Source organism: Xiphophorus hellerii, chromosome 7 (assembly GCF_003331165.1).
Source record: "Xiphophorus hellerii strain 12219 chromosome 7, Xiphophorus_hellerii-4.1, whole genome shotgun sequence".
Taxonomy (NCBI): Eukaryota; Metazoa; Chordata; class Actinopteri; order Cyprinodontiformes; family Poeciliidae; genus Xiphophorus; species Xiphophorus hellerii.
This window is the reverse complement of record NC_045678.1, coordinates 17,661,881-17,678,771: the sequence shown is the minus strand read 5'-3', so window position 1 is coordinate 17,678,771 and position 16,891 is coordinate 17,661,881. Positions and strand designations below refer to the sequence as shown.

The following is a 16,891-nucleotide window of genomic DNA, read 5'->3' as shown; positions in this document are numbered from 1 at the left end:
GGTTGCATACATTAGAAAACAACACAAGGTTTTGTTTTCATTTGTCTCACTGTTTAAAGTTAAATTAGACTAAATGAATCCTTTTTGCTGAGTTAAGATTACTTCAGTTATTTCTGTTTACTAAATGCCACAACGATGACATGTAAAAATACATTTCTCTAATCAGTTTCTTCATGTTCAGAAGTTTACATACACTTTTTTTTTAGTTCTTGGAAGAAATGCTTGATGCTGAAATGTGCTATACATGTAAACTTGCCTTGCCTCAATTGGCATTTTTTTCCCCTTTCATCTTGACTGAAAGCATACTGATGTTCAGTTTTGCCCCAAACCCTCATCCACGACTGCAGTTTCTCCAGGATGTAAAAACACACCCACTCCTCTGTTTGTTGTTTGCCATTTTATTAGAACAAGCACTATGCAGCAGCAGTGTACAGTGTCCATGGAAAGATATGTACTTAGTTAAAATTGCACTTTAGAAGGTATCCACTAGGGAGTAGATCTGAATAAAACCAAGCTGACTTTAGTGCTTTGTGATCCGTGTCAGTCCACAAGGAGGATTGGGTCCAAGTTAGAAAATAATAACCTTTCTTTGTAAGGCATCAAAGACATTCATTGGCAAGCGAAAGTTGTCTAGACATGCAGGTGGAGCGATGGATGTAGAAAGCTTCAGGTCATCTTTTATTTTTTTTTCTCTCCTGATTCTATGATACAAGAACTACGAGAAGCACTGCTTTGAGCTGCTGGGACTCGATCACTGAAGCCGGTGGGGGAAAGGAAATCAGCTTCAGCGGTGAGGAACGTCTTTAAACCGCCAGCATGATGCAGTCAGAACAAAAATACATTAAATCTAAACTATTCTGTCCAGAGGGGAAGCCTCGGTGTGTGTAATCGTCTGCAGGTAGATGGAAAGTGTGACTTTCTTTAATGGCATACCTTCTTCTTGGCGTGATGTTCCTGTCAGGTGTGTGTGTGAGACGCATTGATAAATGCATTAAGGCACAGCAAGTGAAACTGAAGAGATTTAGCGTTGAGATTGTGATCCAGAATTTTTTTCTTCCTTCTTTTGAATAGAGAATCACATAGATGCAAAGCAGATCTACTTTTTTTGGTTTTTAATCTTCACTCTGGCTTTATATATATTCCTCCCTCACCCTGCAGTCCAGAACTATACGAAGCAGTTCAGATGTAGGATTTGAGTACTCAAATGTGTTAGAGGGTTATTTTAAAAGGATGTTATATTAGTCTGAAGAAGAAAAAAAAATAGGGAGAGCTATTCAAAACCTTAAAGCTTCTCTGTTTTGCAGTAAATATACAAACTTTATATAACTGTCTTGTTTTCTTTGCAGAAGCAAAAGATGTAGCAGTAAGTTTTCTGGGGAATCCGACATAAATCTGGTTAAAAAACTAAAAAAAAAAGGTAAATGAGCCTGCTGTTCTTTTACATGGCAACCTGTAGGTGTCGCTGCTGCCTCATAATTTATATAGTCTGCTGCCTCAGAGATTTAAAAGCTTTAATAACTCATTAGAAGGGTTGGTAATTTAAAATTTCAAAGAAATTAACAAAAAAAGTGAAAAAAATTAGAAATTAAAAGTGATTTGCACGTTAAAAGACGTCACGATCTCTAACACACTTTTGCTTCATCTTTTCCTTATTCATACCCCTTACATTTATCTCACATATTTTCGTAGCCACAAAACTTAATGTGTTTCTAATGAGACTGTATGTGATAGTGCGAAGTAAGAGTATAAAGACGCTGTTTACATTTTCTACAAATATCTGAAAAGTGAGGCATGTATTTATATCCAGCCAGCCCCCTTCACTATATAGCATCCTTATTAGCAGATGAAGTACACCTGCATGTAATCTAATATAGATGAAGATAAATTCAGGGCAATCATGGAAGACAACTTCCTAAAGGCAGCAAATGATTTGAGACTGGGGTATTCATGGGTTTAAGTGGCCCTGTCAAAGTCCAGATCTATGTCCAAACGAGAATCTGAAGCAAGATTTGAAATATTTCAGTGTCTAGACGTACAAAGATGTTTGAGACATATCCCAAAAGACATGCATGGGTAACTGAATAAGAACTTACACATTTTAGATTTTTATATGCAAAAGCATATGCTTGTTTCCTTTTCCTTCCACTTCACAGCTATGCTCCACTATCATCTAAAATCTCAATAAAACACATTTAGCTTTCGTGGCTGTGACTTGACAAATTGCGAAGGAGTTTGTGAAAATAAATACTCTTGCAGGGCACCATCTGCAGACAGGAAAAACTCATTTCTAATGTATTCTTGCAGCACATTCTGACCCTAAGCAAGACTTTGAGGTTTTGTGTAATTTAGATGAGTTGATTTTATGGAAAATAATAAATCATGACAATGTTTTAACTATTCACCATCTCTTCTATTTATATTCTAAAGCAACCTACATGTTTTACTCCTGTAAATGTGCTAGTAATGTGACCTCTTTCCACTGTTTCTGTTAATCTAGCATGAGTCGATTCCCCAGAGAAGATTCTGCCACCTAACAGATTCATTAGTATTAAAAAGCAAAAAATAAATAAAATTTGCCAATTCAAATAATTCTTTCACACAAGATATTCTTTTTTTTTTTTTTTTTTTTATAAAAATACTTCTTTTTTTTTCTCTACAATATTTGATGATATAGTAAATACGGCTTTATGCCGGTGAAAGCTGCTCTCTAAGCATGCACATATTGGTAGGTATTCAAAATGTCTACTCCATAGACTAGTCTAAGCCAAACTGCTGTCTGGAAACGAAATGGCTTCAACTAAAAGGCGCCTAATACTTTGACTCGTATGGGGGTCTTTTTAAGGCAAGGACAAACTGGGAAAGTCAGAAGAGCTGAGGAGAGATCTACGTAGTAGTGGCGACCCAGCTTCAACAAGCAGGATGAGGATGTTTCCACAGATGGGTGACCATGTAGCAGCCCCTCGACGTTCTCAGCTCCGCAGTCCTTCTTGTCCATGCACACAGATGTCGCAGAGTGTTCCTGTCCAACACCCCGCTGTGCATAGGTAAGAGCTTCCTGGTCTGCAGTGTTGGAGGCGGAGCGCCGTGTGCTACCACAGGCTGACGGTGGGCTCCATGTTGATGAAGCCGGGGTTTTTGCGGAGCTCCCAGTACATGTTGTTGGAGACCCACCTCTCCCTGTGGTTGGTATCCACCACTTTTCTGCACAAAAAGGGCAAAATGATGCAGGATTTTTAGCTTTTTTTTTTTATAAGAGAATATTTTTCTGATGATTTCCTCATGATTTCTTTTTGTTATATTTATATAAAAGAAGCACTCATTTACATACAAGAGCATAAAAGTGGTATAATTAGAAAAAGGACCAGCTAAACCTTGGATTTACACTCATATACATTAACATTTCATCACTGATTTGCGTCTTTATCATATGTTTTATGCATTACAAAGTTTTTGTGCCTTTTTTAAATAAGGAAGACACGCCTTGTAGTTACCAGGTAACTTTTCTTCTCTTACTAGCAGAATTTCCTAAATGAAACCATCATAAAAATCCTTCAAATAGCTCAGTGGCATCCAAACATTTTTATGTTCCAGTTTGAAGGAACATTAAAAAAAAAGGAACATGCATTGTTATTTAGAAAAAAATTATAATTTGGTTTTCTAAATAAAATGTTTTCGTATTTATTTCTTATTTTTAGCAGATCAATAAACTAAACATGCAATATTCTAATGAAATGAACATAGAAGTCAAATTTTCTGTCAAAATCATCGTAGATTCAAAACATAAAAAGGGTTTCTCACATTGTCCATTTTAAAAGAAAAGCGTTAAGGTTTACAATTGTCTTTATAATTTGTTGACCTTGAAAAGGTTAATTCTATGTTTATCAGTAAGAACACAGAATATACCTACTGAATTTAGCCAAGCTTTATGCATGAGTAGGACTACGTCTATGAAATCAAAATGAAAAGAGAAGAACATGCTTTACCTCAACTTTTAGTAAGACGGTAATTCATCTACAAAAAATATATTTTAAAAGTTTCTGTTTTCTTTAACTGTGCATGCACTTAAGGGCCACAAAAAATCATTCCAAGGGCTGCAAATGGGCCCCAAGCTGCACTGTGGAAACTGTTCTCAGCTCAGTTGCAAAGCCACCAAAAGATGACTTCCAATTTATTTCCAGTAAAAAGTAGAAACAGCTCAGATTGTTCTTAATCTTAATGTTCACAGCTATCGCAAAAACAAGATCATGTCATTTTAACGGGTGCAGACAGGACTTCAGATCATCAATCACATTTGAGTATCAAGCAAAGACAATCTGACCCAATACAAATAGCATTTATTTAAGGGGAAAAAAGGAAGCAATTCACGCCCATTTGGTCCTTTGTTTCTAAGTAGATGCCGCCTTATCCTAAAAACTGCTTGTACAACTCTTAGCAGAAATTACTGCCAGCAAGTGTTTGCAATAACTTGCAATCTGAATACCTTTACGCATCAGCGCATGATGATTGTTGCCATTACAATCACCATGGCAGCCTGAGCTGAAACGTGGGACTCAGCAGGTGAACGTCGGATAATTATCTGCTTCTCTCTCCTGTTAACACACACTTTGATTCAGCTTCAACATCGAGGCAACAAGAAAAAAATCAGATCTTTGTAGAACTGCCACAAGTTTCATCTGCTTATTGTGTTTTTTATTTTAAATTCAATAAACGTACTTCGATCTACGGTGATGCTTTAAAAGAAGAGTGATGGTCCTTCGGTTATGCTTTTACCTAAAATAGCAGGTCTTGATCATTTTAGATCATGCATAAAACACTAAAGTCAGAAAATTACACAGCCCCTAAACTCTATTTTACTTTAATTATCTTTTTTTCTAATTATTTAATAATGCCTCTTGCCAAATGACTGCAGGAGACAGGCAGCAGCTCCTCCGCAACCCTGCTAGGATAAGCAGGAATAGATGACGATTTAGAATTTTTATGCAAATTTTGAGATGAAAATGATGGTTATGTTGCTGATTTCCTTTATGAACTGAGCTATCACTGCAGGTTCTAGTGGAGCGTGATGAAGCTGAGCTCCCACTAGTTTCCGCAGCAACATAACATCAAATATAAGGTTCAGATCGCCTATATATCCAACATGAGTCACTGTGAGAAAAGGTTTGGTTAAGTTTGCTCTATAAACTGACAAGTTTAGAATCACTGAGATAGAAAATCCTCTTTGCTCAGTGATTCTGTGTTTAGCTGAGTCTCTTTGCTGGACAGAAATTAACTGTGTGATTAATCGAACAACAGCTGACGGAAACTTTCTGTACTCCCCTATTTTTTCTATTTATAGATAATACTCTTGGCTGAGGGCTTCTTGGTTTGACTGTACATCTTTGCTGGACAAAAGGAATTGGTGTAGCTACTGTAGCCTTCTGTACCCTCCATCTTTCCAGAGAAGGTGCTTCTGGCTCAGAGTTGAGTTGTGTCTCTGAAATATTGAGCCACTGACCAAGCAATTGCTGCCACTACCATTCTCTACTCAACTTGTTTTTGTTTTGTCATAGAAAGGCCTTGATACTATGACACTACTTCTACAATTAACTCTGTGCACTCGTTATTTTTGTTTCCCATAGAAAACAATCCTGGTGCTTTTCTTGTGTTTTTTCTTGTTTCCTCCCTGCCCTCTGAACCCCCTTGTGGTTGCAACAGATGGCTCCTCAAGCCCAGCCTGGTTCTGCTGAAGTTTTTCTTCAGTTGAAATGGCACGGCTTCTCTCCACTGTCGCCACATGCTTAATCAGGAGGAGGGATTGCAGCAAGGTCAACGATTAGATGCAACTAACTGACCTTCTTTAGACTGATACCAGCTGGTGCAACATGATTAACTATATTTGTCAATGATGTGTAATAATTTGGTTTAAATTATACTCTGAGAAGATATTCATTGAGATCTTACGCTATATATAACTTTGTATCACTTTGTGTTGTAGGTTTCTGCATAAGTCATGTTTGTAATTGTTTAAAATGCTTCAGGGAACAGCCATGCATCACATGTGAGGCACTTCAGTGGTACGTTTTACAGGCTAAGTGTTTGGGATGACAAAGTCAATAAAATCAATATCATCTGGGTGAAAAGATGTGTTTTCAACACGAGTCTTGCCCTTACTTAAAGAAGCGTGGCTCGTGTTTGATGTTGTTCTCCTCATTCCACTTCCTCCTGGCTCTCTGGGCATCTTCGATGCGCTGCTTCTCAGAGGAGGCCATCTCCACGTTTCCTTCCTCCAGATATCTGTGGCAGCATAAAGACAGATAGCATACTAGGAACAAAAAACCTCCTCCAGAGAACTATTTTTTTCTTGATTTTGTCAAGTTTGCTATGTTTACTGTTACAGCCACAAGGATCAGTGTAGTGCATTGAACAGTTGTGCTCAATTATGAAGTGGAAGGAAAAGGATGCATTGTTTTCAAGATTTGTCACACACAGAACTCTCAAAAGTAAAAAGCAGGTTTATATTTGGCCCCTCTGAATCCAGCCTTTGGCTACAATAACAGCTGTGGGGTTTTGGGGTACATCTCTACTAACTTTGCAAATCCAAACTAAAGTTTTGCCCCATTCTTCTTTGCAAAATAGCTGAAGCTCAGTCAGACTGGAGTTTCTGTTTATATAATTTTTGAAGTCATATCATAGATTCCTAAATGGATTTAAGTGTAGATCCCATAGCATGATCATGCCACTGCCTTGTTTCATCATGTGGATGATGATTTTTAGGAGTAAATACTCTACCACACATAGCATAGGACAAAATTATTAAATTGCAGTCTCACTTGAACAGAGATTTTTCTTCATGTTTTTAAACTTCATGGTTTTCTTTCTATAGCAGCTTTTGTCTTGACACTCTCACACATCCGCACAGTTGTGTTTGTTCATGTGTGTTCTCTGACAAACCTACTGGGTCTTTATAACACAGCTTTATTTATACACACAGCTGGACCGGATCACTTCTGAAGACGATATATGAGCACAATTAAATGGCAATTTGTGTTCGTCTGTTGCATAAAATCCCAATAAATCATATTGGAGTTTGTGGTTGTAATATGACAAAAACGGTGAACTCTTATGAATACTTTTGCAAGACATCATTGATCAAAACACATTTTTTTAGCTGAGAATGGCTGTCAGGGGTCTGTACCTTTGATCAGGCCTGAATCGAGCATCTGTCCGCGGCAGGGCGTCTTTCAGCTCGGGGCACAGCTCATTCAGTTCGATGGCGAATCTGGTGAAGCCGTAGTACAGCTCGTAGTCTGTCGGCATGGAGCCTGAGGAGGAAAAGCAATCCGGGTTCCTTTTAGCTCAAAGATCAAGATGAGATTGGCTTTTTATACAGCCAGTATTAGTTGAGGTCCAGCTGTGCGTGAAAGGATGGCACCTGGTCTCCAGACGCATTTGGCAGATGGAGGGACGCCGCAGTAAAGACCTTCGTGCCATTTCCCAAAAAGCCTGTGGATCACTTTTCCCTCTTGGTCCATCACAAATCCCTGCACCTCATTTACGTTGGAGCTCCAGTAATTTCCCTAGGAGAAATAGTCTCTGATAAATCAGCTAATAAAATCAAATCAGATACTTACAACGTCATAAATAAATACATATATATTTTTTACCTTAACAAAGGTAAGTTTGCAAAGACAAGTGCTGCTCTTCGTGTTTCTGATGGTGATCTCTCCGTAATGTTCGATCCACCGCCGTCCACTGAGGATGTTGTGCACACAGGTGGTGACTTTATTCCATTCATAATGATCTCCAAACCTGCAAAGAAACACACGCAGCTGACACAACCGAACAAAAACATCTGAAATTCACAGCATCACTCTTTTTCTGACAAGTGAGTCAGAAGTTTACATACACTTATCATTGGCATGAATTTCAGACTTCTTTCAGGGCCTTAAATTAATTATTTGAACCCTTCTTTTTCAGGATGCCCTAATCATACAACATACAACTTGAAAATATTTTCTTTAAGCAAGAGTTAGGTGCAAAAATTTTAATTTATTTTGGATTTTCTTTAATTCATACAAGGTTACCGTTATGCCTTTTTATTCCACAAATTAAAAACCATACTGAGCTGAAGCGTCTTCTGATTCAGCTCTATTTTGTTTGTAAACTTTTGACCAGGATCTAATGTAATAAAGTAAGAAAGTATTTTAATATTAATAACAGTCATTTTATATGATTATGCATGGTGCAGCTCATTAATTGCTCCAAGACTGACCTGTTAAATGAAAACACAGGACAGTTTTCTAAACTCAGCGGGACAATAAATCTGAAAACCTGCTGTGTTGAAATAATTAAACCACTTTCCTTTAAGAACAAATTGTTGCTAAGTGATGGGGTGGAAGTTACCTGGGAATTGTGAGATTCACAGAGCCGATGGGTAAAATTTCCATAGATTTTCCCCAGAATTTGTTTTTCCATCTCACATCTAGGAAGCAAAAAAGCAGACAAACATTGGGAATCAAGCCAGAAAAAGTTATTATTAACAAGAGAGTTTACTCCTGATGTTTCCTATCTGCTAAGCCAGACTCTCTCCCAGGAGCCTCTCACTAATCAGGCAGGTGATCTACCTTGCCAGAAGGTGAAGTTCTTGGATTCGCAGTGGCAGGTGGAGATGGGAGGGTGGTGGCTCACCTGAGAGGAAAGATCAAACACGAAGAGTCACATTTCTCATGACATTTGCACTGATGTTCATAGATTTATGTTCTATCAAGTTTCTATTCTAGATTGAACAGTGTCTTTCTAGTTTGTTTTTTTTTTATTAGAGAAAAAATATAACAATATTATGAAGCAGGTTTAAATAGACCTCATTTGGAACAAAGACGTAGATTTTACCACTGTGCTCCATCTAATAGGATAGCATTAGATGTGCTCCATCTAATGCTCTATTAGATGGAGCACATCCTATTAGATGTGCTCCATCTAATAGGATGGAGCACAGTTCCATCCTGTTTGATGCATTTCAAACACATTTCTACATTAATCATCTTTGAAAGACTTACCTGTTCAGAGAAAAAGCAGAAGCCCTTGTCTTCCCGGATACATTCGTAAGTCTCTCCAAGCAGAGGGTTGAATGGCTTACTTCCTGCTCTGTAGTAAGTGGAGGAGTAGCCTGAGACGGCGAAAGCTGCGACGAGAACCTGTGATAGAGACAGAGCAACAGGAAGGAGAAAGGATTAAGCGGCTCGTCGTAACACCGGGGATTCAAACTCGATACGAAGGTTAAAAGCAATTAACACCTGACGGCCAGGCCTTCCAGGAAGAGACGCATTAACTTACTGGAGCAAACATTCGTTTGCTCACTTGATGATCTGAGCGAGATTTAAACACAACACTTTCATTTGCAGAATATTCTTAAAATACATCCTTCGTTGAGAAGTCAGCATTCACATTGTGAACATTGGAAAAAAGTGAACAACAATCCGTCCGTCCGTCCATAAATCCATCCATCCATCAGATGACCTCAAACTCAAACTTTATGTTTGTTTACCATGCGCTCAAAGGGATCCTCGGTCTCCGCAGCCTTGTCCAGCAGCTCGCTGTACTCCAGCTCCTCACACATGCGCTGCAGCGTGTTGAGCGGCTCGTTGAGCTCCACGGGCATGGACACTTTGGACAGGTCTTTGCCGATGTTGTTCCTCAGGATGTTCCACAGGTTGATGTTGCTGGTGTCCGGGCAGGGAGCCGGCAGGCAAATGCGCCGCCCGTTACGGAAAGCGCTGCCAGCAAAGTCCCCATTGGCCACTGAGCAAAACAAACAACAATGTGACTCTAATGATCGTTAGAGAATAGTGACCAACATTTAGCTAAAATATTCCATGTTAAGAAATAGTTTATTTTTTCTACTATTTTCCACAGGCTTTCTATAGGTTTTAGGTCTGGGGAATGGGAATGGCCATGGAGGAAGGTGGATTTTGACTCTACTTTGATTTGACGTTTCATGTTTGAGATTATTAAAATCATGCTTATGCTTTTACTTTTTTGTAAAGCATAAGCTTTACAAGGCCCTGCTGGAGCGTTTGTTGCAGACCAAATATGTGGTTCTAGTTAACCCTCCTGTTATGTTCGTTTCTAGGGTACAGCAAAAATGTTCGTGGGTCAATTTGACCCAGAGAGTGTTTAATCATGCAGTAGTGTCAGAAACCAAAAAAGTCCTCCAAAACATTTTTGTATTTGATTATTAACGCCAATACTAACAATTTCTATCAATATTTGTGCAATGATGTTTTTTTATGTCTCAGAAATTAAGGATCAATGACAACAACCTACTCATTTACTCATTTGGACATTAAAAATGGAATTTACATTTTTTATGTCCACTGAAAAAAACCTAGACACAAAAAAACTATAATTTCCTTGAAATTGATCTTTGGTAAATTTTTTTATATTACACTTTTTTTTTTTTCAATGGGTGATCTTTATAATTGAATTTGAGAAACACATACAGTTCAGGGTCAAATTGACCTGCTGATTAAAATCAAGATAAATGAGTCATGCAGAGAATATTTATGTTTTCCTCCACTTCTGAGTGTCCACTCAGTGTGGCTGGAGTTTGTCCACGGGAACAGAAAAGATTCCCGTCAAAAATTCTATGAACACCTGCTTTCTCACAGTTTCCTAGTGAAGTAAAGAGAATAGTGAGAAAGTGGGCTTGTTTGTGTCGGGGTGTGCATGTATGTGTGTGGTGTGTTGTGTTTGTGTGCGTGTGGTGAAATATGGTTCACAGCTGCAAGAAAACATACAGAAATGGACATTCTTTAATCTTTTTTTGCACTTTAACCTGACTGCTGGGTCAAATTGACCCGAACAGTATCTGTGTAAAAAGTAGACCAAGAGGGTGGTACAAATGTGTAAAATGAATACATTTTCAACTTATATGTAGAGTGATTAAGACAAATAGAAAAAGTTTCATGCAAAAAAAATACTTCCAACTATTTTAAAAAAAATTTTAAACTTTAAAACGGGTCAATTTGACCCGGAACATAACAGGAGGGTTAAAGACTTAGAAAAGTTTAGCAACACATTTATGTTTGTAATGATAAAACAAAGGAGCCTTTTTATGGCATCACTCCCACGCAACTGCTTGGTATGTAGATGTCATCTGATGGTTGTTGGGGAATTTTTAAAATTTTTAAATTGTTGCTTTAACTCCAGATATAAAATGTGCACATTTTCTGGCTTTACACCTCTCCTTTTAATGACATTCATTCTCTTGTCTTTCCCATTTTGAAGAATGGCTAATCTGTGAGCATCTGTCACTTCTGTTTCCTCAGACATAAATAGACTGCTAACGTGTGATAAATCATAAAGATTTTTAAAAAGTAAGTTAGAAATTAAGCTATGTTTTAGTGAAATTGACTTCATAGGAAATGGTTCAGGTACCATTATCAGCACTATTATTTATATAAAAAAAAACATTTTTCCTTAAATATTTTTTCTTACTGGCTTTGTAAAAAAAAAATTATAAGAAATTTACTAAAAACTAAATAAAGATACACATAAGTTAAAAAAATTATAAATAATTTCTGAACTCTAAAGAATTAAAATAGCATTACCTGGTCTTTGTAATCAGAGGGATTTTATAATCAGCTGAAACAGGAGTGAAGCTGGAATGTGATTTAGTGAACTGATCAGGATTTTATTATGATGGAGTGTTGTTTCCTGAGAGAATAATGTCCTTTATTTCCCAGACTATAAAATAGATACTAAATGTTGGCGGCTCTAATAATGTATCAAACCCCTTGAAATATTATTGCCAAGAACATAGAGTATTTTCTCTTTTCCTGTGCGCTTTATTGCCTTTTTTCCTCCTCTGTGTGGGATGTGACAGAGATGAAAGAGGGAGATCCCTTCCCGACTGCTTCATAAAGTCCAAGAAAAGCCCTTGGCACAGAGCAGCACTGCAAAGTCAACTGCCTCTGCAACACTGATAAATGGTTTCGCCAGTGAAAGCGTGTGTCTGTCAGTTTGTGCGTGGCATTGTGGGAGCAGCACAGCTTATGGGACATGTAGGAATTCCCTGCTTGACTCATTTTCTTTTCTTTTTTTGGTCTCTCTTTCGAGACTGCAGATGCTCGTGGTGGCGCAGAAACCAGACCTACTTTGTCGGGAGACGTTGTCGGTCACGCTGGCGTTATCCTCAGAAATGTTATCGCTGACGTCGCTGACGTATGACTCATCATCTGAACCCTGCGTGAGGGACAGGTGGAGAGCGAGGAAAGAGGCGGTGCGTTACTAACTGATCAGAGCACGGTGCAGATTAGCCTTACACACAAAATGTAGTTTGCCTTTGGCTAAAAAACTGCAGCAGCAACTATCTGTGTTACTGCAGTAATAGTAGTAGAAGAGACTGCAGCATTTTCATACTATATGGGAACACAAAGAGGTCATTGAAGGCATCAGAAAGGAGGGCATTGCAGCTCCTTCCCCTGCAGAAGTATTTACACCCCTAATTTCTTTTCTTATTTTGTGACCTTGATATAAACTTCAATATATTTAATTTGAATTATATGTAACAGAGAAAAACAAAGAGTCAAGTGGAATATAAAAGGTAAGTATAGCATGCAGAGGGATTTATTTATGGTGATATTAAATATATTAAATCCTGTCCAACCACTGCCTTAGGGTCATGGTTTATTTTATCATCAACATGAAAAGCCACCAAGAGCCTCCTGGTAACTCTGGAGAAGCTGCATAGAGCCACAGCTCAGGTTCGATAATCTGTTGCCTTAAAAACTACACTATACCCCAAACCTTTGGAAGCACAATCAGATTTCTAGAAGGTTGTTGTTTCAGTGGTATACACTATAGCAAAAAAATAAATATGATTATGGCATAAAAAGACACTTATTATAATACATTTTTACAGTAATTATCAGGTATTTAGCCATGCCTAGATTTGTTCTCTTCTGCCTATTTACAGATTGGTGTTTGCAGACTTTTCTGTGGAATGCAACTCCAAACTACTCACAGATATTCTTATATCGGCATATTTAAAATATGAAGACATAAGAAAATACAATATGAAATATTCAGGAGCAATGCAACTTGATATGGTACTGAAAGCAACCAATCCAGGAACACTATTTATTATCCTTGCTGCTGATTGGTTTACCTCCAAGAATGGTATAAAAGGAAGACTGATTCTGCAGATTCCAATATCTTAAGATATATTTGTTGTTTTGAACTGTTAAAATAGGCAGTTATAAACATTTTTAGAGGAGATCTCAAGTATTTGGAAATGTCAGCCACTCATACTGAGGGTCCACTGTACCTCTGGTTTAGATTACAGCAAAGAATATGATATGTATACCTATTTCACTACTTTTACACTGAAGTTGTGACTTTTGTACATCTTCTCAACCTTAAACGAAGCCCTTCTTTTCTTTGGTTAACATGTATTCAACAATTGGTAACATCAATGTACACTTAAGGGTAAATTAAAGAAAATGGTTTGAACCAATAAAAACATCCCAATTCAGCGAGCCTGAAAAAATGAAACAAATAAAATAACAGCATTATGGTTTTTTAAGAAAGGTGTAGTAAACGGAAACATTGCTTTAAAACTTTTTCCCTGTTTGCAGATGTCACCACAGCTAATGGTGGTTCTACAAAGACTCGAAGCCAAATTTGACTTCCACTTCACAAATAAACATTATCATTGCTATTGTGTTGGTCATTTACATAAAATTCCAATAAAATACATAGAAGTTAGTGGATATAATGCAACAGTCTGCTTTTAAAAAGGAGACAGAGCAGAAAAAGCTGTTTTAAAGTGACTGAGCTTAAAACCTTCTGCTCTACCCCTAATTTTCAAGCTGCTCTCGTTAACTACCGTCTGATTACAGCTCTTTGGTTTTCCAGCACAAGAGCCAATTTAACCCATCTCTTAATTTACCCCAACCACAACACACACCTGCCAGCCTTTAAACATCTTCACTGCCTGTTTGTACCTCGTTCTCCGACGAGCTGGCTGACAGAAGCACTTCCTGCGCATCAAAGAACTCAGAGACAGACTCCGACATGGAGAGTCGGCTTTCATTAGAGGCCTGCTGAGTCAGAGGGATCCCCATCTGCTCCACGGCCTGCAGACAAACACAAGCAAAAGCAGCGTTTGTTCACCCTTTCTCAACGTGATGACAGCATTCGGAGCCGAGCGGACCTGAGCAAACAGAAACAGAAACAGCACCCCAGGGAGCAACGGCGAGTTCATATTACATGTGTTTCGTCGCCATAAGGTACGCTCCCATCCTTTTTGAATTAGTCATCTTTTCTATTAACCTTGATGTCAGGTTCCGCATCAAATTGTGTTCATTTAAGCTTACTTGCCAGGGTGTATCGAAAAAAGCATAAATCTTTGGGACAGGAATCAATAACACCACCGACAAACGCAATAAGCAAGCACTGCAAGAACCTGGACGTCCCCTGGTAGATGTGATCGTATTGATATCGATATGGGAAATTGGCTTCGTCAGAGAGAGAGCGACAGCAGTGACCTACCTCATCAGGCGTGGGGATGATGTTCACGCTGACAACTTGTTCCGTCAGGATAGTTTCAGAGTGAATGCGGTTGAGGCGGCTTCGAAGCTCCGCGTTCTGGGCTAGAGCCTGAAAGATAAGAAGCGTGATGCAAACGTTTTAAGTAAAGACGCACTAATCAATCAGCCAGATATCCAAATCACAAAAAGAGTCTAGAGCAGAGATGCCAAACTATAATCCTCGAGGGTCAGTGTCCTGCAGCTTTTAGGTTTGTCCCTGCGTAAACAAGACTAAATGAATAACTAAACTATGTAGCTTACAGGCAATTTAGCCAGTTAGGATGTCAGCCTTTGTTGATTTAGGTTTGAGACCCTTAATGTTGAGGCAACAAAAAATAATAATTTAGGGATTTATCTGTTTAACAGCCATCAGCTGAGGAAAACTGAACATTTGAATGTTAAAACTAAAAGACATCATTTATGTAGAAATCAATATAAAAAGACCTTTGTCTTTTTAATTTTTTAATTCTATCTTTTAGATGATGAAATAAGGAATATAATCTGGAAATGAAGACATTTTTCATGCTCAGTTTTCGTTTTTTGATACTTATCCAGACTTGGAAATGACAACATCAAAGTCTGTCAGAACCCACAAAGGCAACAAGAGTGGATTTTTATTTCATTTAGCATTAACGTTTTGTGAAAAATGGATTAGGTCTCTTCACTGGTTAGAGACAAGCCATCAAGAAGCAAACTATTGTGAGATGTAGCAAACGAGCCGAATGTGTTAAGTGGTTATTAAAATAAGTAAAAGAAGAAATGTGTGGTGATCTAAATATAGATCCTCCCATTGAAGCTCCAGGTACTAAAACAGCTGTATCTATAGCAACTACTAGCCACAGATTATCAACCTCCCACAGCGCTTCACTGGGAAATCCGACCTGCAGCCTGACAGAGCCATGTCACACTAACATCCAATTAAGGAAATAACAGAGATAAAGCAGCAAGTGAAACATTTCACTAAAATTATGCCAACAGTTAGAAGGAGGAACAGTCCAATTAAATCACTGTAGTATAGAGACAGCCCTCAGGAGTTTGGCTAATGAACTGCGCTGCACATCTCCCTCCATCACCAATTAAACTGGGAAAAGATGATTGGGTTTTCATGACTGGCTTGACTCTGCTTTCATCTGCACAAGTAATCTTTTCCTAATTGTGCTATCTGAGACTCTTAAGAATACACAGTGGGTTGTGTGATTTCTTCAAAAAATAAATTGAGGTAACAAGAAAACAAAATATTTTTGTCATTTCCCATTTCCCCCCCCCCCAAATTATGATCCTTTACGGCACAAATGTAGCCACATTTGCTTGTAAACAGTTCAGGTTACAGGTGGGGATAGGAAAAAAAATAGAATGAAAAATACCAGCGACAGAGACTTCCTTATAGAGATGATCTGGGATGACTGGTCAGACTGCTCCTGCTCAGAGAGAACCTGCTTGATCTTCTCTTTCTCTATGGCCACGGTGTTGAAGGCCGACTTCAAGAGAGAGTGGACTGTGGGGAAGCAAGAAAGAAGCAGAAAACTGTTGCTTTACACAATCGGAGTAAGAAAGCACATCCTTCCTTGAGTTATTCGACATATTAAATGATGGAAGAATTTCACAAAGGTTAAAACTCAATGTGTCCAAATTTGAGGGGGAAAAAAAGGCGCAAAAGCATATCTGAAATAGCCTCACCTAGCAAATGTACAGATTCACATCAAAGCTCATTCAAATGACATTTATTTCGCCATTTTATTTCACCTTGCAGTAATGAAACTCATAAACAGTGACATTGTCCACAGTAAAAGAGGACCAATATGGATACCAGGACAAAGACCTTCATTCTGGAGACAAAATGCAATCATGCAGATTGAAAAGGTGAAGTTATAATGGCGGTTTTACAAAAAACTCATTTGGTTGCCACAGTAGGTAGAACTGATTCTTCTACTGAGGTCTGCCTTTTTGCTTGTAGATTTTCTATTCAATTAAGAATTCAAAGATTCACGAATATTTTATTGTCATACCACCTTGCTTGTTTGTGGTACGAAATTCGAACTCAGGTCCCAGATTAACTAATTTACTACAAAGAAAATACATAAATAAATAAATAAAGTAATTATGTGATATATGTGTGTGTGTGGGGGTGTGTGTGCGTGTGTGTGTGTGTGTAAATAATTCATAAGATGAAGCTGTATTAGGTGCAGCTTGAATTCAGGAGTCTGACGACTAAAGGGAAGAGACTGATTCTCAGCCTCGTGAGAAACAGTATACATTGTATAAATTGAATATAGTTATTTTGAAAAAAAAAAACAACTTATGATTATGGAAAAGTTCAACAG

General features: G+C 38.1%; 1 protein-coding gene across 4 annotated transcripts in view; it reads right to left on the bottom strand.

Annotated features, from left to right (window-relative positions):
• Positions 1-380: 380 nt before the first annotated feature.
• Positions 381-16,891, bottom strand: part of osbpl6 (oxysterol binding protein-like 6) — a 45,142-nt gene continuing 28,631 nt past the window's right edge. For all 4 annotated transcript variants that reach the window (XM_032566961.1, XM_032566963.1, XM_032566962.1 and 1 more), the window contains 13 exons: positions 15,935-16,065; positions 14,533-14,640; positions 13,986-14,117; positions 12,135-12,222; positions 9,524-9,777; positions 9,036-9,173; positions 8,604-8,667; positions 8,383-8,461; positions 7,644-7,788; positions 7,412-7,556; positions 7,175-7,301; positions 6,151-6,273; positions 381-3,201 (listed from right to left, as the gene is read on the bottom strand). In XM_032566961.1, the coding sequence (XP_032422852.1) occupies positions 3,090-3,201; positions 6,151-6,273; positions 7,175-7,301; positions 7,412-7,556; positions 7,644-7,788; positions 8,383-8,461; positions 8,604-8,667; positions 9,036-9,173; positions 9,524-9,777; positions 12,135-12,222; positions 13,986-14,117; positions 14,533-14,640; positions 15,935-16,065 (1,646 nt within the window). In that variant the 3' untranslated portion in view covers positions 381-3,089. The remainder of the gene's footprint in view (positions 3,202-6,150; positions 6,274-7,174; positions 7,302-7,411; positions 7,557-7,643; positions 7,789-8,382; positions 8,462-8,603; positions 8,668-9,035; positions 9,174-9,523; positions 9,778-12,134; positions 12,223-13,985; positions 14,118-14,532; positions 14,641-15,934; positions 16,066-16,891) is intronic.